Raw genomic sequence first — 22738 nt, 5'->3', positions numbered from 1 at the left:
AGCAATGTTGCAACTGCTGCAGCAGTGGGAAGACAGCCCTATACACAGAACTCCTATGTGGGATACTTGAATTAAATGCCAACTTTAAAACTTTAGTCTCAGCTGGACTCGGTGGCTCAGCCTGTAATCCCAGCACTTTGGGAGGCTGAGGCGAATGGATTGCCTGAGCCCATGAACTCGAGACCCATCCAGGCAACTTGGCAAGACCTCGTCTCTACAATAAATCAAAAATCAGCCGGGCGTGGCGGCATGTGCCTGTAGTTCCAGCTACTCGGAAGGTTGAGGTGGAAAGATTGCTGGAGCCCAGCAGGTCAAGGCTGTGGTATCCGGGACCATGCCACTGCACTCCAGTCTGAGTGACAGAGTAAGACTTCAACTCAAAAAAAAAAAAAAAAAAACTTAAGTCTCATACCACAGCCATGGTAGTGCATCCCTCCATGCTTGCATTTTTTCATATCTAAAACAGGACTATGAATACCTACCTCTTTCAACGTGCACAAACATCAACTGAATACTCAGACACTAACATGAGTACAATACAGTCCCACCCTCAAGGAGCTTACAGTATAATGAGAAAAACTCAGGAGTCTTGGTTTCCTTTCATGTGAGCATTTCCTAAGGCTCCCTTTGCCTTAGGGGATAAAGAAAGGGCTGCAAGGGTCAACTATGGTTTTAAGTACCACGAGTACTGTGATTTTAAAAAAAAAGGCAACATTAATCTTGTTAGCAATTGTTGGACAAAAAAATGTGGCCAGTTTCTGACATTCTATATGTTGCTATTTGAAGAAAAATACTATGAAGCAGTTGAGTCAGTAGGAAGCAAGCCACCATGGATGATGTGACAGTCATAAGAGTGAGGGGACCGGTGGGGAGCAGGAACCCATCTCTGATCAGAATACGGGGAAAACATCTTGGAGAGACAGTTCTGGTCATAGGCTGGGACTGTGCAATACACACCTGCCTCCTTGAGTGATCTTTTAGGGTTGAGTGCTCCTTTGAATAAACAGCTCTCAAGTCATCGTCCAACAGGAGTCACTAGTACTTGATCCCTTGTAAACCACACCCATACGCTTTTAGAGCATCCTGCCTTGGCACACAGGGTGAGAGATTACAGGGAACAAGTTGTTTGTCAACTTGGACAACTTCATCCCAATAATAAAAATCTTACCCTAAAGTTTCTTGGTAGTAAAAGTGCTTATTTTGGTCACTTCACGTGAGCTGGATATGGGAAGGATGGACAAGTTGTTCCCCTTTACTCTTTTAGTTAACTCAGAGGCTTTAGAATGTCTACAATAATAACGTCAGATAATCACCAACATAAAATGAACCAAAGAGATTACAAATTCAAAAGTCAGCCTGAATGTCTACTCTTTATAAAGAAACAATGCATGACAACATGTTTTCAACTATCAATCATTGTCAGGTGGCATTTAATAGCTATGACAAAATTTTATATTTAAAACCAAACAAATGGCAACTCAGTATATATTTCAAGCAATATCAAGTGCATAGAGACATTTGGTATCTTTAAAAAGTATGTACTTATACCATTATTAAAAATTAAAATTCAAAATATTTTCCTTTTTTATATTTATACAGCAAAACAATATAAAACAATAATATACATTACTTAAAATCATGTATTTAGCTCATAATTGGCCTAGATTTATTATAAATCCACCTAAATGGTGGCTACAGACATTACAAAAAATCAATCTGATTTCTGTGTATATGTGTGAGAACAATATTCTAAAACCAAAATAATTTTTTTTTTTGGAGCCAGGTTGGAGTACAGTGAGTGGTACACTCACAGCCACCACAGCCTTAACCTCCTGGACTCAGGCGATCCTTCAGCCTCAGCCTTCCAAGCAGCTAGAACTACAGGAACATGCCACCACACCAGGCTAATTTTTTGGTTTATTGTAGAGATGAGGTCTCACCATGTTTCCCAGGCTGGTCTCAAACCCTTGGGCTCAGGCAATCCTCTCACCTCGGCCTCCCAAAGTGCTGGAATTACAGGCATGAGCCACCATGCCCAGTCTAAACCAATATAATTTAAAAAGGAATTAAGCCAGAGTTAAATTAGAATTATCCAGTGGAAAAAAAGAAGAAAAGAAATACTAATAGCTATCTTGTTTTAAGGTTTCAATTATATAATATTATGTTTCAAAAATCTTTATATAAAAACTCTAATACTATCAACCATAAATCATGAAATATAACAACTGGTAGTGTATATGTGTGTGTGTGTATATATATATATATATATATATATATATATTACACAAATACATATTTTTCTTTATATTACTCATAATAAAAATCTACTGCTTTCAGAAATAAAATTGACAACCTATCCAAACATTTTTACATAAGAAGTTTTAAGAAACTGTAAATAATTCTTAATACTCTCATTTTGATTCTCCGACTTCTCAAGACTATTTTGTATTTCTTTCAAACACACTTCCTGATGTTGTGCTTTCTAAAGAAAAAAAGAAAAAATACAGATAAGCAATAATGGTATTCACATATATAGTGAGAACATCATATCAAATGTATATAAACAATAACTAAATACATTATTTTTAATTTTAAAAGGACACTCTCATCTGATGAGTTCATTCTTATCGTAGAGCTCATTCTTCTTTAAAATTAATAATTAAAGCATACACATGATTGATCTCTACTGTGATATAGTTTGTTGTATACACATTCACCTAGCCCCCAAATATTATATTTTTTAAATGATTAACGTAATAAATAGGATCTTTAAACTGTTGTAATTTCCATTATATTACACTTAACATGAACTATTTTCATACTAGGTTTTACCATTTTCTCTACCTAAAAATGTAAATGAACTGTCTTAAAAACCGATAGAATTCTAGTTTTGATGATGTGAACATTTTATTTTTAGAATTCTTTAAAAAACAAAATAACCCTTAATATTGCAGATGTTCTTTGAGGAAAACATTAAAAATCCCAATACACTTTTAAAAACTTCAGTGGCATACAAATTCCTAAGCAGATCGATCTGTTCACTGAAAATGCTTTAGAAAAAACTGGCTGCAAATACCATCTAGCTTCCAATTAAAATATAGGCACCTTGAGAAGAGAAATCTTCTGTGTCCTTCACATCAGGTATTCAACAAGACCTGACACCTTTTGAATAGAGCAGTGTCCATTAGGGGAGGTGGGACAGTATGGGGCAACATGCTGGACTGTGCTACGCAAGGCACCAGAATGAATCCAGTGAATCTTCATGGAGCATCAGTCTTACTCAACAATGTTAAAAGAAAAATAGTAGTACACACTTATCTTGTAAGGTAGAATGTAAAATGTGAATGGATTTTAGGATAACACATAAGACTTCATGGACATCTCAGGCTTCAGGAGGGTTGGGTTGCCTTGGGCTAAAGCTGCTGAGGTCACCCTTGGATCTGCACACCCACTCTGCCCCAACAGGATATTGGGCAGAAAATATGAAAAGGCCTGCAGGTAGGCAGGGCACAGTGGGAGACACAGGGATACAGTCAACTATGAGATAGGTTCTCAGGGTGCTTACAATTCAACTGGGGCTAAAGTAGATATACTAAATAAATGCCAAAGTATTTCCTGGAAGGCCCAGAACACATAAACTCATCTCTCAGCAATGTCTTAATCTATGCTTAAAATTCTAGATTTTCACTAGTGAAAAAATGACCAGGTTGAACAAAACATCAGATCTTAAACTTATATACTTGAGTAGCTTTAACCAAGTGCTGGGGGCATTATAACACAACCTACTTCATCTAAGTTTACTTTATTTTTCCAAAGGTTTTAATTACACAAGGACTATCACACATATTTTACAATATCAGAAACTCTAACGGTAAGTTTAAAAAAACAGCTTAGACATAAAGGAAAAACCTGTGTTAAATTAAAAGCAATAAAAGTTTTGTTCTGATTAAGTTGCCATAAAACTTGATAGTGATAAAACAGTGCATGCCAAAAATCATTTAACCTTTGAAACTTTTAGGTTTTCCTCTTTATTCTCTATGTCATTATTAAGTAGATAGTTGTTAAGTAATTTAATCATGACTAATGCTAGCTTTCAGAATACTTAATGTCAAATGACTAATTCATGAATGTTCAAGGAAAAAAATTAGAAGATTAATCAAACAGAGCAGATTTGGTATCTCATTTTATGGCTGAGTGGACCAAAGAATCCATCTCATATGCAGAAACAACAATACTGAATATTTACTTAGCACAAAATTATAATTTTCTAAAATATAATATTCATTATTCAAGATATATAAAACTCTAATCCATAAAAGAGTTTAAATTGTGCTTATCTTTCAAAAATGAAAATTTCATAGCAGGAAGAAATTAAGAAGATTATATCTGTAATTTTCATTGCAGCTGTCATGCAAAAGTAAAATGCAGGGAAAGGGCCTGATGACACTTTGGGGCAAGGCAACAGATGTTATCAAAGAAGACGGAATAAGAAATGATTTGGCAAATCCCTGACATTTTCATTTTTTATGACTTACATTATTTATTACTTTTAGTATTATCAGTAAAGCAATAGCTTTGATTCTCCTCACCCTGTATTTTAACTAAACTACATGGTAAGAGAATGTTAAATGCTAACTTATTTTTTATGATAATGTACTAAGCCATACTAATACTTACATTGTTCATTTTGCAAACAAGTTGATTTTGTTCTTCATTTTTCTTTCTAAGCTCAGTTTCCAGATCTAATATTTTAATTTGGAAGGCCCTCTCTTTAGATGATATTTTTTCTATTTCTTCAGAAACCTATAATTTTTATTAAAGAATAAAATAAATGTGCTTTTTAAAAAATATGATTTAAAGCCTTGACATGGTTATACTGCACCTCTTTTGTTCTTTTCAAATAGACAGTAACTGGATGTTAGACAGTTTAATTATAAAATGTTCAAAGACATTCTATTTTGAAGAAATACATATAGTATAAGTATGGACTGTACTTATCTTTGCAGCATTAAGCATCTGCAAAATTAGCTTGAGACGGAAGAGTTGTATATATTTTTACTGTTCTGTGACTTAAGTAGGTGTTTCCCCAACCATATATTTTTAAAATATTCTGAGACCAATTACCATTTTTCATAGATTTATATCCAATAGATATAGAGCAGCGATGGAACACAGAATGTTCTCATTAAATGCTAATTATACACTTGGAAGTATAATTGGGAGTGTGGTGTACACACACACACACATACACACACACACACACACACACACACACAGAGTGATAGAATGTTTTTCATTCATTGGCTTCAAAGTGATCTGAATTTGTGTTTTCATATTTCTATGACTGCTTATTTTAGTAGAAAGTCTAGCTTAGCTAAGTTCATCCAAGGATGCAGATATGTGGGGATCTATTTGTAGGAATGTTGGGTTGGAGCTACAAGAACAACAGCTGAGGCAGGGATTGGTCCAGGAACAAGGAGCTGGTGGGAAGGACTATCCGCTAACCTAACATCCATGGACTCAGTTCTAAGTTTCTGAGGAGTTATTTATAAGGATTTCTTCTGTACATATTCCATAGGCAATTATGTGTGAAGGATGCCAGTAGGATCTAAAGCCGCAGGAGGAAGGTCCTTAGGACAAACATGTATGCCCTTAGCACTGTCCCCTTAGTGTGGGCAATGGTGACAGGGCAGTGAGGGCACACCTCACATAAACTAGAGACAGCCCCATATTCCCCTGCAGCAGGAGTGAAAGGGAGGTCGGACACACATCTAGGGACTTGGAACTCTTCCCTTCGGGAAAGAATCTGACAGTACACTTGGCATTTCCAAATCCATTTAGGCTGAACCCAAGATAACATCACTTATTATTGTCCTCCCAGAGGTTGGTGGGGCTGAGAAATTTGCATTGACCACTGTACATTTTATTGTTAAGCTTTTATTTAACCATGTGTCTTTCAAAATCAATTTAAATTGGTTTTCCAGAGCTTAAAAAAATCAAAATATATATGTGATATAACAGCTGAATTTCAAGGATATCAGATTTTATATGACTTTTTTTGTCATTAGTGGGCTTGAGGAACACCATGGGTAGAAGGAAGTTCAGAGGGAATGATTCAGAGTTTGATTTTGAACACAATAAGTTTGAGATGCATATGTAAATGAAGGTACCAAATTAGTAGCAGAATATTTGAGTTTGGATTTCAGTGGGGAAAGTGGTCTGGGTGGAGATATATATCTGAAGAGTCATCAGAGTATAAATAATACTTTTATACTCAGAATCACTCAGTCCTTGAGGAACTCATTATCCGCATTTTACTGATTAAGAATCTAAAGTTAAGAGAAGTAGCCTAGAGTCAGGGTACAATGTACCACAGCCAGAATTCAAATCTAGTTCCTCTGGACTCCAAAGCCCAACTCAGGTCAAGACTAGATTTTCAAACTGATAAATTTACCTCTTCTTTGATATTTTATTGAATCATTTCCCCTCATCTCCAGGTTGAAATAACCATTCCCACTAGTGTACTTTGAATCCACCCTCTATTACAACTCCTATTTGCAGGAAGACTTTTGCTTGTTCACCTGTTACTTTCTACTAGACTGTGAGTGTTCTGAGAGCTGAGGTCAGTTCTTATCCATCTTTGCATCTTAAGTACTAGCAACTCACCTGATACAGTGAGGTATTCACTGAATGCTAACCTAACGGATTCAACTGGAATATAATCTTGCATGTGTTTATGCAATAATATTTGTCAAAAGGGAGTTGAACCTTACAGCTCACCACATCCTGATGAAAACCAAACTTTTCAGTTATTTACATATTCAATTTGGTTTTATATAAAAAAGAGGGTAGAGGAGATTACACCTTACAAGTGTTTTCCATCTCTGCCCTATACCCGGCACATTACCATTTATCTAGTGAAGTCACTCTGACCCAGTAATATATGTTTTGCTCTAAAAGGAAGACAGGTAAAGATAAGAATGTAATTGTTCCCTTCACCCTGTCATCAGGACAGAAACAATAACTAGGTTTGGCAAGATGACATGTTGTCTTGTTTAATAAGATGATTTTGGTAAACTAATTTAAAAGTTTCTAAATAAAGGGGCAATAAGTACCTTTTGTCTTCTTTCTTCTAAAGCAGCTTCCAGTTGCCTGGCCAATGCTGTGTATTCTGCAGATTTCTCTTTAAACTTAAGATTGCTATGCTTAAGACATTCTTCTTGGTTTGCCAGCTTCTTCTTAAGTTCTTCATTTTCTGCATCCAACTGTTCTAATTTTCTTTTTACAGAAAACATATATTTTAAAACTATAGTGTGTAGAGAAATATGTAGCATCAATTTTAAGTCAATTTAATACTTACTGTTTAAGGTTTTCACACTTCAACTGAATAAGATAATTTTCCTCTTCCAAAGAAAGCTTTATCAGAAGCTTGTGATTTCCATCAACCTAAAAGGAATAAAAATATTTCTTGGTTCTTTTCTTTATATAATCAACTTCCAAAGAAAATCTACATAATTTGTTGTTAAAGCAACCATAAGAAATAAGAACGTATAAATATTATTACTCCTACACAAAAGATATCAAGAAATGTTACACTGTTAGAATAAAAGTTCTTAAAGTTCTGGCTAAGTCTAAAAACGCTATGTTGCCTATGTTGGAAAATCATCAACTGAAAATTTTTCTGCATGATGTAAATTAAAACATTTTGAACAATACTTTATTTACAAAGAATATTTATTAAGTTGTAATGTGAAAAATTTAAACAGTATTCATCTCCTACTGCTGGATACTAAGGGTTTCTCTTGGAGTTTTCTGTTTCACCTAAAAACACTGATAATTGAATTTTTGTGACGTTATAAGTAAAAAACATATTTTTGTGAGAAGCAAAATAAAATAAACAAGCAAATCACTCAAAGAAACACTTTCCTATGTCAAATCACAATATTCTTCCCATTGTTTCAAAAATATTTAAATAATTTAAGAAGCTCTGATAATTAAAAAAATATATTTCCTCATAATCTTAATTAGTAATTTAGGTTAATCTATGTAGTTTGACATTTTCCTAGAAAAATCTCTTCTCAGGAATTTAAATTGACCAAAATTTTTCTGCATGTTTTTAAAAACAGGAAGCATTTCAAAATTAAAATCCAGACTATCTTTCGAAGATAGACAGGGAATCATTACTAAAACTATCTTACAAGTAAATAAAAAGACTTGTAATCATTCTTAGACTGCTTCTTTGAAAAATAAGATCCACTAGTTCAAAAAATATTTATGAGTGCTTACTATGTGCTAGGTATTCAGCTGGGAGACAGTTATATGGTAATGAACAAGTCACACATGATCCCTATTCTGCTGGGGTAAAATGTATAACTGAAAAAAAAGACTGAAAATAATCCCAGTAAACTTGATGCACAATTCTAATTAAAATAAATTCTAATGATTTACCTTACTCTGACATCAAGAAACATATACATAAGCACAGTTTTGCTGCTTCTCTCATGCTATTGCCATAGTCAAGTTATCACCTCAAATGTCTAAAAAGAGATTTGTATGAATACACTAACTGAGCAATTCTAAGTACCAATTTTTCACCATAAAATATTAGAAGAACAGCCTGGGAAAGAAATACTATTACAGGATCTGCATGAAAACGATGTTTGATTAACTGATGTGGATGGGAATAAAATAATCAAGCCCTGACATGAGTGCCCTCAACTGGTGAAATCATTCCAAAGCATTCCTTTAACACATCTAGCAAAACTCAGAAGGAGCACTGGACACCTGGCCCTGCAGCTCCCTAACCAAGTGTTCCTGGTCTGCACATCTCCCCTTGCAGCGCTGCAGACTTTCCTGACTCTCCTGAAGTCTTGGTTCGGCCGCCGTCAGGGAATCACAGACACGCTCTAACTTCTTCAGATGAGACTCCATCTGACCTCTCATCTAAGTTGTGGAATTAGGGGAAATAAGTGCAAGATCACACATTCAGCATTAACATTTTTACTATCTTAAATACTAGATATGCTTGTACCATAATAAGTATTTTAGGTATAATGGCTTTAAACAAAAAGACTCAACTAAATAAATATGAATAAATATGAATTTAAACTGTGCTAATTAAGAACATACAAAAAAAAGTAGGGTGGACTTTAGTTTCAAAAAGTTTGTTGAGCACATAGTAGGGTAATATTAGGTGGCAGGGAGAATGTTTCACCTATTTAAAAAAGCAAACTTTTTGAATTCTGTCATTATATTCAAGGCATAGATATCATTATTAATTAAAGCTCATATAGTAGTTTTCTACTGTTCAGCTATCAGTTCTAAAGGGATTTATAACTTAGACACTGAACTAAATTAGAGTAGTCTTGCTTCACTCACCTTGGCCCACTTCGGTGGAGTTTTCTATATGTTACTTCAAAATAGCTAGTGTCATCAGTTCTCACTTGACTGTACTTTGATCATTAATGTTACTATGAACAAATCTCTCTAATTTCAACTATATTCTTTCAGCTGCTTCGGTTCCTCACTGTAGTATTTTTATAGAGATGTGACAAGAAGCAACTTTAAGAAATGTTTATATTGCTAATTAAGAAAAACCAGCCAGACCTGGCATTTAGGATGTCCATAAGGAAGAAAAACAAGAGCTAGACTCTTTCCCTGAGATGGAAACACCTATAGTTTCTGTGTAACATCTGGCATTCTTGATCACGAAAGATAAAGCCAGAATAAAGCATCACTCTATGTCCCCAGAACATTTAAGAGCCTATGAGAATATCAGGAGACTTAAAACAGTAGAAAAAGAAAATTTTCATTTAAAAAGTTACTTTTCTGGTTAAAGACCAATAGAAAAACATTGTGACCCATAGTATCTGAAAAACATAGGCTCCAGTCCCTTCTGCCTTTTAAACAGTTTTTAAAAGTAAGTTTTATTTATGGTGCTGCCTGGCAAAAGATACAGTGCATGGTATGTCTCATCTGAAAAAGAGAGTTTTTTTCCTCTGGTCCACTAAAAGATAGGTGAAAAGCAATTCTCTGAAAGTAGCAAGCTGTGCATTCAGCAGGCTATCTTTGTCTCTGTTTACTAGATATGCCTGCTCTGGCTGACTCTTCTTCACATTGCCGCATTCTGACTTCCCAATCCCAAGACAAGGGAATAGCCCAGAGATACTAACCTTGTTCCACTTAGTTGAAACTGACCACTAACATCCAATGACCTTTCCTGCCAGGAGTCAATATCCTACAACTTTCAGTTTCCTTACCAAAATCACACAAAAACCAAAAAATGGATGCGATTTCATTTAAAAACTTAAAAATATTCACAAAAACATCATCACTTGCCAAACTGGCCTTCCCCTCCTCATTCTGTTGCAACAGAGCAAATAAAAGGAAATGACAGTTTTTTTTAAAAGGTATTATTTTTCTTTCAAAAATGCATTTAGCAGAGAATGTTAACTTTGCTTTTTAGACACAAAAGATTTACAACCAGAAAAAAAAAAGGTAAAATTAAAAATGAGAAGTATTCAAATTTGCATATTATGGCTGATAAAGCTCGGTGGTAATTGTTTTTGAGCTATTTAAATTTAAATGGGCTCTAGTATCAAAAAAATTAAACATTTGCTATTTCTTAAATATAAAGGAAAAAGTAAAAAATCATTCATGAAAAAAACAACATTTCAAGCCTGGAAGAAACATTATTTCCACAGAAAAACTCCTACAGAGACTAAGAACAGACTTTTCGCAGGTATGAACTAAAGAAAATGACCGAAATGAAGAATTCGTATAATATTCATAAAGTAAAAAAAAGTAAAATATTACTCTATTATTTGAAATTCCAAAATTACCTTCTCTAGTTTTTTATTTTTGTGTTTTGTTATTAGGTTATTTTCATGTAGCAAATTTTCACATTTGCTTTTCACCATTGCAGCTGCTTCTTGCAACTTTTGCACCTGAAAATAAAACACATTATGAGAGCAACTTGTATTATTTTATTAGGAGAATCATAATAGGAGATAAAATTCTAACATCTGAATTTTCATTTTAAACTAGTCATTATTTTCCTATCAAGACCCTCAGTGGTTTTATAATGTTACTCCCTTTTTAAAATATGGACTCAGTCAGTGCTCTACTCCCAACCACAATCCTTGTATGATTTACCTGTGTTTTCTTCCATCAACATTTCTAGACTCCTCACTTGAGCTCTGAAGACTACAGAGATCTTCATTTCATATCAATGCCACTTTAATGAATCAGTTTCTGGTCCAAGCTAGCTCCCATTTCAATTATTTTCCCCACTAAATATGAGCCAAAAAATATCTGTACACTTTATACACTTTACACATCACCTAGAATACGGTAACTCGTCCACAATTCCTCCAATTAAACCCAAACAACCAGCCAGAAGACCCAGATGACATTCTCATTAACAGGTCCCACAGCTGACAAACCCTCCATTCTTACCTCAGACCTGGATGTCAGAAACAGTCCAACTGAACGTCTCAACTCCATTTCCCATCAATTTCATCCAGATACAGCCTACTCTTGCCAATGCTTTGCCCCGCTTAAGCTTTTACCCTTAGTTCATTATTCTTTAATTCAACTCTCTTCTCTCTTACTGATCAGTGTGTTGTTACCCATCATGCAAGGACCTGCCTATGTCCCATCTTTCTCATGAAGTTTTTTTCTTAAATACTACATTTCCAAAACATAAAGTTTTTCTATAAATCACCACTGAACACATGCTCTATTTCATATCTATCACCTATCATATGTTATTTTCTAGGTACTTCATGTGAATAAATCTGAATTATACTTTATTTATTGAGAAAGAGGGAGTAATGGGCTTTAATGACTCTAGAAGGGAGTCATTAACTTAAATCAATGCCCTTAACCATACAAAATGACAAATACAACCAAGATTAATAAGAATATATTAAGGTTCACATTACACCTAAGTGATTAATTTTAAATCTACATTTAGGAATGTCCTGTAAATCTGCAGGCAGTGTTTGAATCAGGAAGTAGCAAAATCATCTATTTATCAAGATATTTGGGACCTTAAGAAATGTTTAGCATATATAATACTATGTCACGTATTCTCTTTATTTAGATTGCAAACAAATGCAGTGCTTTAAATTGTCTACCAATTTTAATAAACACTAAAATAAATGCAGTGGTTACCTGAGTTTTATAGACTTCAATAAGAGTTTTCTGCTGTTTTTCTACTTCTTGCAATTCTAAGAGTTCATTTTCAACAGAAACAACCTCATCTTTCAAAGCAGCAAGTGTAGTCTAGCAAAAATATATGTAAGTCATTAGAACACATTTATGCTTCAGTGCTAGGACTAAAAAAACATAACCCATTTATCAAAGTTAATAAAGTAATTATCTTTGCATATGATTACCAACCAAAATTTCGGAATTTCATAAAGTTGTGACTAATGCTTATGGACACGTGATTTTTAAAACTTTAAAAACTTACTGACCAAAAAAAACAGACTTGGGAAATAGGCCATGTTCCTAGACAAGAAGAATCAATAATGTTGGCATATACATTTTTACCAAATTAATTTAAAACTACAATTTCAACCAAAAGCATAAAAAATGGGGGGTATGACAAACTAATTTAATTCACAGAAGAATAAATAAATTATTAACAAGAATATAAAGTGTTCAAACAGCTCAACAAAAAATAATAATGATCCAGTTTTTAAATGGGCAAAAGATCTGAATAGACATTTCTCGAAAGAAGACATACTGGTTAACAGGTATATGCAAAATTGCCCCAAATCAGCAATCATCAGAGAAATGACATTCAAAATCACAATGTGATATTACCTCACTCCAGTTAAAATGGTTTCTATCAAAAAGACAGACAATAACACATACTGGTGAGGATGTGGAGAAGGAGGAAACCTCATACTCTGTGGGTAGGAATGTAAATTAGTACAGTAGCTATGGAAAAACAGTATGGAGGTTCCTCAAACAACTAAAAACAGAACTTCCACATGATCCAGCAATTCTACTACTAGGATATAGCCCAAAGAAAGGAAATCAATACATCAAAGAGATATCTGTACTCCCATGTTTATTACAGCATTATTCACAGTAGCAAAAATACAAAACCAACCTAACTACCCATCAACGGTTGAACGGATAAAGAAAGTGTGCTATATATACACAATAAAATATTATTCAGTCAATTAAAAAAAATGAAATCCTGCCATTTGCAGCAATGTGGATGGATCCAGAGGCCACTATGTTAGGTGAAAGAAGCCAAGCCAGCCACAGAAAGACAAATATCCCATGTTCACTCCCATATGAGCTTAAAAAGCGGTTTTCATAAGGATAGAGTAGGTGGGTGCTTATCAGAGGTCAGGAAGAATAATAAGTGTATTTATTACCACAGAACTGTACACTTAAAAATAGCAAACATGGTAAATTATATATGTATGCTTTACCTCAATAAAATAAAATTTTTTTCATAGGAAAGACTAATACAGAATACTAAGTGGAGAATCTCAGTACTTACTAGACATTAAAATGTATAAAGAATTAAATGAGTGGATTGCCTGAGCCTGCGGGTTCGAGACCCGTCTCGGCAGCGAGACCTCATCTTTACAATAAATCAAAAAACTAGCCGGGCGTGGTAGCGCATGCCTGTAATTCCGGATACTTGGAAGGCTGAGGCGGAAGGATTGCCAGAGCCCAGCAAGTCGAGGCTGCGGTGGCTGGGAACGGTCACTGCACTCCAGTCTGGGTGACAGAGTGAGACTCCAACTCAAAAAAAAAAAAAAAAAGATACTAACATAAGAATATAGAGATTGATGAAAAAGAAAAAATACAAAAAATTATACTTTGTAGATAATAAAGACTGGATTTTTAAATCAATAAAGAAAACGTGAATCATTAAATAAATGGAACTAAGATAACTTTAATTATTAGGAAAAATACATTAACCACCCGCCTCAACCCAATACTAAAGAAGTATCAAATGAATTAAACATTAGATATAAAAATAAAACTTTACAAATTTTCAAAGAAGATTCAGATAAAACTGTATTTGATTTTAGGATAGCAAAAGGTCTACTAATGATACCATCAAAAGAAAATAAGAAGGACTAGAAGAGTCTGAGATTTTATGCTCCTTCCATGCTTACCAGTTAGCCTACCACAGTTTCACAGATACTAGCAGAAGACATAAGAGTCCCAGGTCAGAGATAGAGGACTTTGTTACCCACAGTAATAGAAGCTACATTTGTGTTAGTTTCACAGAGCAACAAAGAGGGCCAGATGACAACATTTACAGAAGACCAAACCTGAGTTTAGGAAACTCAAATCTCTTATAACAGGCAATAAGCATGCCTACCCTTCACACCAAAGGAAAACATTGCTATCATCTTTCAAAGATGTTTGCTATACAAACATCCTGGAAAAGATAGTCTGGATCTATCTTTTGAGAGCTGGACAATGTCTCTGCTTGCAAGTGTAGAACTGTGAAAACACTCCCAACAGAAGCCATGGGAGAAAAATATGTATACATATATTTATATGTATGTGTATCTTCAAAATTTTACAGCCCTCCAAAAAAGTTTAAGAGGTAAACAAAATAGAAAAATACCAGCAAATTATAACAAATTTGATATATATTTGATATATGATATACTTGATATATATATAACAAATATAAGGTAAATATCCTTAATATATAGAGTTCTTATATGTTAATGAGGACAAAAGACAAATATAAAAATAATAGTTAATTCAAAAAGGCAGAAATGTGAATAATCAGTGAATAAGTGAATAAATATGTTCACTAGTCATTAAAAACATGCTCTTGCCACTGGAGAATCCAGTAGTGAACGAAGCAGACAAATTTCCCTTACTTCATGAAGTTTACAGACAAAAACAAGAATACGTAGCAAAATATATCAAATACAAAAGCGGGACAGGAGGTGGGCCACGGAAGGCCTGAGAAAGGAACTTTTAAGTAAAAACCAAAAGGAAGTGTGGCTGTCTAAGGGAAGAGTATTCTTGTGGAAAAAGGCAACAGTGGGAGGTGGCCTGGCAAGCAAGGGGGAAACAGCAAGGCCAGTGCGGCAGGAATAGAGAAAACGCAAGACGAGTGGAAGGAGATGAGATCAGAGAGGTAACAGAAAGCCAGATGATGCAATGTTGTGCAGTCAATGACTCTATTTACCAAGATATCACTGGAGGTTTTTGAGCAGAACAGTGACGTAGTCTGACTTGCAGCATTATAGGAAGGAGTCTATTGCTACACTAATGCCACCTACTACGCCCAGGGCCAAAGCAAGGAGAATGGTCAGTAGGTCATTATCACAACAAGAGATGACAGTGGCTTGAACCAGGCTAGTGGCAGTGGTGCTGGTGAGAAATAGTCAAATTCTGAATATACTTGAGACAGTCTTGCAGGCAGACTGGAAGCAGGGTATGAGAGAAAGGATGATTTGCTATGAAATGAGATGAGGATGAAATATCTGGGGAAATATCAAGAGCTCCATTTTGAACATGGTTAACTAGTAAGTATATAAGTGGAGATGTCAAGTAGGTAGCAGAATGTATGCCTGGAATTCAGGGACAAGGTCAAGGCCAGAGGTACAAATTTGAGAGCCCCCAGCACATAGAGGGCTCTAAAGCCACAAGACTAAATGAGATTACCTATCAAATGTGGAGAGATTTGTTTCAAAATTAGCACTTTTAATTGCCTAGTACTGGAAAAAGTATAGGGATCCTTTTATATATAGTAGACACATTTATGATGGGTAATTTGAAAATATATAACAATATTAAATATGAGTCTCTCTTTTGACCATACAATTCTACTTCTAGAAATTTATCCTAATACAACAAACACACAAAAAAAGACTCAAAGAAACTATTTTTGTTTTCAACAGCAAAAAACTAGAAGTAGCTACTGGATGTAGCATATATATTACATATAATATCAAAAATTACATTTATGCTAAAATGGTAACTTTAGTCATCTTTCAGTTGTGAGGTTACAAGTGATTTAAAATTTTTTTTCCTTTTGTGCTTTTCTGTTTTTACAGCTTTCTATAATGAACAAATAAAGTTTTATAACTCTCCAAATAAACTTCTGCTGTTTTGAATAGAGGTCACTGAACCTTAGAAACAATATCACGCCCACCTGTAGGTCCAGCTACTTGGAAGGCTGAGGCGGAAGGATTGCCAGAGCCCAACAGGTCAAGGCTGCAGTGGCCAGGAGCGGCCACTGCGCTCCAGTATGGGCGACAGAGTGAGACTCCAACTCAAAAAAAAAAAAAAAAAAAGAAGCATTGTCAGCAGCTTCTTTTTTATTTGAAACTTTAAAATCTAAAACAATTCCAAAGTAATTAAAATTAACAAAATACAAACATCTAGGTAATTTTACACTGCAAATAACATATGCCAAACATACCTAAATATTTTCCTTTAACAAAAATCCAAAGAATAGTGTGTTAAAAATACATGTTTCTGATTTACTAATAGAATATGCTAAGATACAAACTTTAACTCAATTATTTTTACAGCTGATGTAATTTAAAATTAATTCCTTTATCATATGATTAAAACTTGATTCATAATTCATGAAATGTACTTCTATAGTTCTTTCTACCTGAAGAATATCAAGGAAATTAAGAAAATTAACATAGTAAGTAAAATTACCATCGAAATTACCATAATAAATAAAATTGCTTCCTCTTCCCAGATAAATCAATTTAAGCATTCATTCAACAAATACTCATTGAGAGCTAAGTATATGTCATACCTTCCCTGGACACCTTGTGCATACAAAGATGGAGGTTTATATGGAGAGACTGATTGAGAAGACTTTGGGAAGAAGTAGCATTTGAACTGAACTTTAAAGAAAAGGTATTATTTAGACATGAAGAAAAATAGCATTCCCAAGTATCAGAATAGGAAAACTATAGGAATAGATACAAAATCATGACACAACTGCTGAAAATAATGAGTATTCGAATATATTTTTTGGCTTGAGCTCAGAATAACCACAAGACTGTATTCCCTGGTCTCCCTTGCAGCAGGGTGGAGTCACCTGCCTAAATAAGTAAGAGAGTCAAGTCATATGAGACTTTTGGAAAGTCTCCTTTAAGAGGAGGACGTTTTTTGGGGGGTTTTTTTGGAGATGATATATCTTTTTTTCCCCTTTATCCTGTTGCTTGAAACTTGGCTCTAATGGCTAAAGCTGCAGCAGTTATTCCAAATCATGAGAATGAGGGTAACAAGTTAAGGATGACAAGAGCAGAGAGCCAAAAAGAGGCTGAGTACTCTGACACCATACCAGCCTTGAACTGCCAACCCTGGACTTCTTTTACATAATAAAAATACCCCTCTATGTTATTTAAGTTACTTACTTTGGATTTTCTGTTACATACAGTGAACATACATATATTTGCTGAAATATAAAAGATTCTTCTCTAGAGTTGTTCATGTATTTTGTTTTCTAGAAGTTCCCAATATAATTTCTGGCAAACTTTACGTAATTTAAAAGATGAGGCAAATCACATTTGTAATTATGAAATGTGAATAAGATGGTGTCCAGTATTTTCTTCCTCTCTTCCTCTAAATTCTAATCCTGGCTTTTCTGCTAAACTAGTTATGTGATCCTTGTGCAGGTTATCTAATACCTCTGAGCATCAATGTATCCATCCACAATTGTGAAAATCATCTTATGATAGTACTGAAATAAGAATTGGAAGTAAAAAAATGTTAAGAACTTATCAAATGCCTCCTATACTAACAGTAGTTGATAAACAGTAGCCATTACTGTTGTTTTCCTCCACAGTCATTTATTAAATGATAATATATTCCAGGTACAGTACTAGGCACTAGAAGTAATAGGAAGATAAATATAATTCCTGCTGAGGTGAGAGGATTGCCTGAGCACAGCCTGGGCAACTTGGCGAGACCTCATCTTTACAACAAATCAAAAAATAAGCAGGACATGGTAGCACACACCTGTAGTTCCAGCTACTTGGAAGGCTGAGGCAGAAGGATCGCCTGACCCCAGTAGGTCAAGGCTGCGGTGGCCATGAGCATACCACTGTACTCCAGCCTGGGCGACAGAGTGAGACTCCAACTCAAAAAATACTACATATATATATGTTTTTAACAGACCACTGACTGGGGTATATACATATATATACCCCAGTCAGTGGTCTGTTAAAAACTGGGCCACACAACAGGAGGTAAGCAGCAGCAAGCAGAGCTCCACCTTCTGTCAGATCAGCGGAGGCATTAGAGTCGCATAGAAGCACAAATTCTATTGTGAACTGCCATGCAAGGGATCTAGGTTGTGTACTCCTTATGAGGATCTGACGTCTGATGATCCCACCTCTCATCCGCAGAAAAATTGTCTTCCATAAAACTGTGATGCCGAATAGGTTGGGGACGGCTGCTCTAGACCATCTATCTATTTCGCCAACTGGGTTCGAATCTCAGTTCTGTTGCTTCCCAGTTCTGTGACCTAGGAGTAGTCATTGAACCTCTCTGTGCTTCCATTTTCTAGTCTATAAATTGGGACGGATATATCATTCCTGGCCCTGGTAGGTGGAGGATGGAGGGAAGGACAGCATTCAGGGGGAGACGAATTAGACAAACAAGCAAGTATAATGAAGTTCTACATGCAGAATTAATACATAGAGAATAAAAGAGAATGAAAAATAGAGAAAAGATTGGGAGTGTGCTATATCAGAGAGGACTTCCCAGTTTTAAATAAAACTAAAGAGTCTTCTGCTAGAGGACTAACCACATCTGTTTGTCTCCCTTGCTTTTTAAGACCAAACTAACACACAGAAATAAAAATGGTTATAAGTTCACTTAATAAAGACAGTAGGCCATGGGCCATCAAAGGACAAAATATGTTTAATGCTTCTGGAAAATAATGACCGACTAATGAAGCAGAAATGGACTCAGCTAAGGAGGAAGTTCACCTGCAGAATCTAGAGAGGCACAGGGCTAAGGACAAGAGTGAGAGCGAGGGTTGAAAAGGATGAATTCGGAGTCGATGAATAAAGCAGCTCACCACCACCACCTTCCAACGCCCCTCTGGCACACCAAGGCAGACCAACCAAAACTAGGAGTTTACCTCTCAAAAAAACAAAAACAGTCGAGTGTGGTGGCTCATGCCTGTAATCCCAGCTCTTTGGGAGGCCACGACAAGAGGACTGCTTGGTCCCAGGAGTTTGAGATCAGCCTGGGCAACATAGTACATGCCCATCTCTACAAAAACTCAAAAAATTTGCCAGCTGTAACAGCGTGTCCCTATAGTCCCTGTTACTTGGGAGGCTAAGGCAGAAGGGTCACTTGAGCCCAGGAGGTCAAGGCTGTGGTGAGTTGTGACTATGCCACTGTACTCCAGCCTAGGCAACAGAGTGAGACCCCAACTCAAAAAATTTAAAAATCGAAAAAACAAAATTGTTTTAAAAAGAAAGGGTCTTCTACCTGTCTGGGATGAACTACAACAAAGGAATGGTGTTGGAAAGATACATAATATTGGCATTTTTTTAGGGGCCACCAGGTAAACTGATAGTTTCTCAGCAGCTGAAAAAAGTGAAGAAAATCAAGTGACAAGGACCATCCACATATCCAGCTAGTTTTCCATTATCTCATTAGTTTTTCTGTCATCTCATTTGTAAATTCTTAAATATCACCAGACTTTTGGCTAAAGATAGCAATACGAAAGAGAGAGAAAAAAGAAAGAAAAAAATGAACCAGGAGAAAGCAAATAAATTGGGAAACTAAAATAAATAAATAAACAAATAACATTCCTTAAAGATATTTTAGATATTTGATGATAGGAACACTCAGAGAACACTAGAAAATTCTTGCAAATTAAAATTTTAAAAGAAGAATTAGAAGATAAAAACCAAAGAAATCTCCCAAAAAAGTTGAACAAAAGCCAGAGATTGAACACAGAATCAATCCAGGAGGTCTAAAAATCTAACCAATTGTAAAATCAGAAGTACATCTAGACAAAGACCGAAGAAAATGGAAAAAGGCAGGCGAACATTACCAAATAAATAATACAAGGGGATTTTCCAGATCTAAGAATATGAATCCCTGAATTTGCACAGTCTACAGAGTATTCATCACCATGGAACAAGAAGACACCCACACCTAGACTGATGTGTGTGAAATTTCAAAACATCAAGGATCAAGGGAATCTCTTGAAAATTTCAAGACAGAGAAAAAAATGTCACTACAGAGAAAAACCAGACTGATAGCAGACTTTCTCCACCAGCAACTCTGACTTCTAGAAGACCATGAGGCAATGATTTCAAAGTTCTTAGTGAAAAGTACTTTCAATCCAGGACACTATACCTAGCTAAAATCATCAATCAAAACACAGGTATTTTTAAACATGTAAGAACTTTTAATGTTTACTTTTCATTTTATTTTCTTATGGGAAGATTATTTACAGGTATATTCCACCAATATGAGAAATAAGGAAAACAATGTGGGGTCCAGGAAACAGTAGAACCAGTATCGTGGCCAAAGGAAGTTCCAGCATGGCATCTGAGCAGCAGGCCAAGAGACTAACCTGTTCAGATTGAAACAGGAAGACAGAGAGGCCAAAGTATAAGAAATCTGGAGAAAACAGGTCTTCACAGAATAGAAATAGGATGAAGAGTTTCAGAAAAATAAAACAGAAGACCAAGGCAAAGAATACAACAAGCAAGGTTATTTGGAAACTCCAGGAAAAAATGAAAATCTAGACAAGAAGAAAAAGGTTGTAAACATATTACTTGACCATGTAGTGGAAGAACAACTATAATAGCCATTGCTGTCAATGTTTAGAATTAATCTATAAAAAGGGTACTTAAGGTAACAGAACAAATTGTCTCTGTTAACAACATTGACAATGTAAAAGAAAATTGAGACTTGAGCATAAAGAAAACAGAGGAAGGGGGAAGCAAAAAAATCCGTATTTTCCAAATAAAAAGTCAAAATATATAATCTGTTCTGTTTCACATTTCTGTCAAGTGAAGCTCACCTTACAGTATTGGTAAACAAGGGAATGATGTTAGTATAACAAAGTAACTTTTTTTCAGATGCAATTTTTCCCGGATTCCTAATTTCATGGCTTGCACCATGAAAAAAAATCAGCTGAATACAAGGTGTACAAACACAGCTCAACACTGCAAGCCACAGAGGTTCTAGCATGCTACACAAAATCCATATATCCCAAGTTCCTCCTCTTCCGTCTCACTGGTTATGAACCTCGGAAGTGCTGATTATATGAGTGGGGATCCCTCCCAAGAAAAATGGAACTGATTTATAAAAAATTGTATTTAAAAAAAAAGGTTGTTCAGGGCACCAGTCACCTATATGCCACAACTTGGGACATTTCTTCTACAAATCGTGATGTCACCTTCTCAAAACTTCCAGATGAAAACCGGTGGGTTCCTAGAACATTTACCTAGCAGCGAAAGCTTGTACTACAATGGACCCACCCTCCAAAAGGCGATTCGGGCTTCTGGGGACCCTCTCAGATATTGCCCATATGCTCATCACCTTATGTCCATAACCATCTTAACTCTTTAACTTCTTCCATCAAGCTACTTTCAGGTATTTTTGTTTTACAGATACAAGTTTCTTGACTAGGAATTTAACGTGTCTTTAGTTATGTTAGTATTTATACAAAGATTATCATTTATGTTGGTGCCTTATTAGAAAGTCAACGTAAATGACTAAATTTGATAAAGCAAGGAATGGTGGTATATGATTTAGAAATACGCAAGTAACAATCAGAAAAATCAAAAACAGAAGTGGTTTAGAAAGGTAAAACTAGTTTCTCATCCAGTGCTGGTGAATTATTTTGTTCTTTTCTTTCTGTATTTCTACACTTTCCCAGTTTACTGTAATAAGTATATATTCTTCCCTGAAATGATAATACCGAATAATGAACAGTCAGAAGCTGAAGGAACTATGTTCATTGATAACTGGATTTCCTTTATTAAGAAAACACACAGTTTATATGGTTTGAAGGACTGTAAAAGATTTAGAAAATTTTTTGAAGGCAAAAGCTCTAATCCTGAATGTCACTGCTACACAAAGTAACTACTATGGTTAATGGTAACTTTGATTTTTTTTTAAAAAAATCTTTTCTGGCAAAAAGTAGCCAAAATAATTGTATTACTGAATACATCAAAGATGAGAACAGAAAGACCTTGCTATTTCCTGTCACGTGTATCACTCAAATTCCTCCACTCATTCCTGAATGATCATAGGCAACAGGACTACCAATTTCAAGTCCTCCACTTCAGAATAAATATCTTTCCAATTAGAACAAAATGGACTTGAGATTTATGAGCCTGGCCCTACCCACTGATCTAAAGAAACTAAACTGGACACCAAAATGAGAAAAGTTACCAAGTTCACAAACCAAAAGAGGGAAAGGACCTTTCTGGTTTGGGCAATCTGTTGCCCTTTTGTCATATATAAGAAATAACCTTTAATTACTATATACTGTACTGTATAACACTATATATACACTATGTATCTCCAACAAAGACAAATCAATACCTAGAAAACAGACTGGCACCTGGGAAAATATGCCAAAGCTTACAATGGATAAAATTTTCTTTCTGGTACATGAAGTTTTAGAGATAGAGAGAAAGAAGAGTTTAGAAAAGGTAACAGAGATTTGGATGTATCTCCAATTTTCTTCTGGAAAATAATTTTTTTTTTTTTTTTT

At 35.1% G+C, this 22738-nt stretch overlaps 1 protein-coding gene across 2 annotated transcripts in view; it reads right to left on the bottom strand.

The window, feature by feature from the left end:
- Nucleotides 1–2340: 2340 nt before the first annotated feature.
- ODF2L (outer dense fiber of sperm tails 2 like) overlaps nucleotides 2341–22738 on the bottom strand; it is a 42775-nt gene continuing 22377 nt past the window's right edge. Inside the window, exons 10-16 of one of the 2 annotated variants that reach the window (XM_021712469.1) lie at nucleotides 12178–12288; nucleotides 10842–10946; nucleotides 8785–8943; nucleotides 7361–7446; nucleotides 7116–7278; nucleotides 4678–4803; nucleotides 2341–2482 (exon numbers count right to left, since the gene is read on the bottom strand). In XM_021712469.1, the coding sequence (XP_021568144.1) occupies nucleotides 2354–2482; nucleotides 4678–4803; nucleotides 7116–7278; nucleotides 7361–7446; nucleotides 8785–8943; nucleotides 10842–10946; nucleotides 12178–12288 (879 nt within the window). In that variant the 3' untranslated portion in view covers nucleotides 2341–2353. The remainder of the gene's footprint in view (nucleotides 2483–4677; nucleotides 4804–7115; nucleotides 7279–7360; nucleotides 7447–8784; nucleotides 8944–10841; nucleotides 10947–12177; nucleotides 12289–22738) is intronic. The other variant, XM_008058322.2, reaches the window with a different exon arrangement.

The sequence above is a fragment of the Carlito syrichta genome, unplaced genomic scaffold (genome assembly GCF_000164805.1).
Source record: "Carlito syrichta isolate Samal-C Ts95f unplaced genomic scaffold, Tarsius_syrichta-2.0.1 Scaffold303295, whole genome shotgun sequence".
In the NCBI taxonomy this organism is placed as follows: Eukaryota; Metazoa; Chordata; class Mammalia; order Primates; family Tarsiidae; genus Carlito; species Carlito syrichta.
This window is presented reverse-complemented; position numbering and strand designations above follow the sequence as displayed.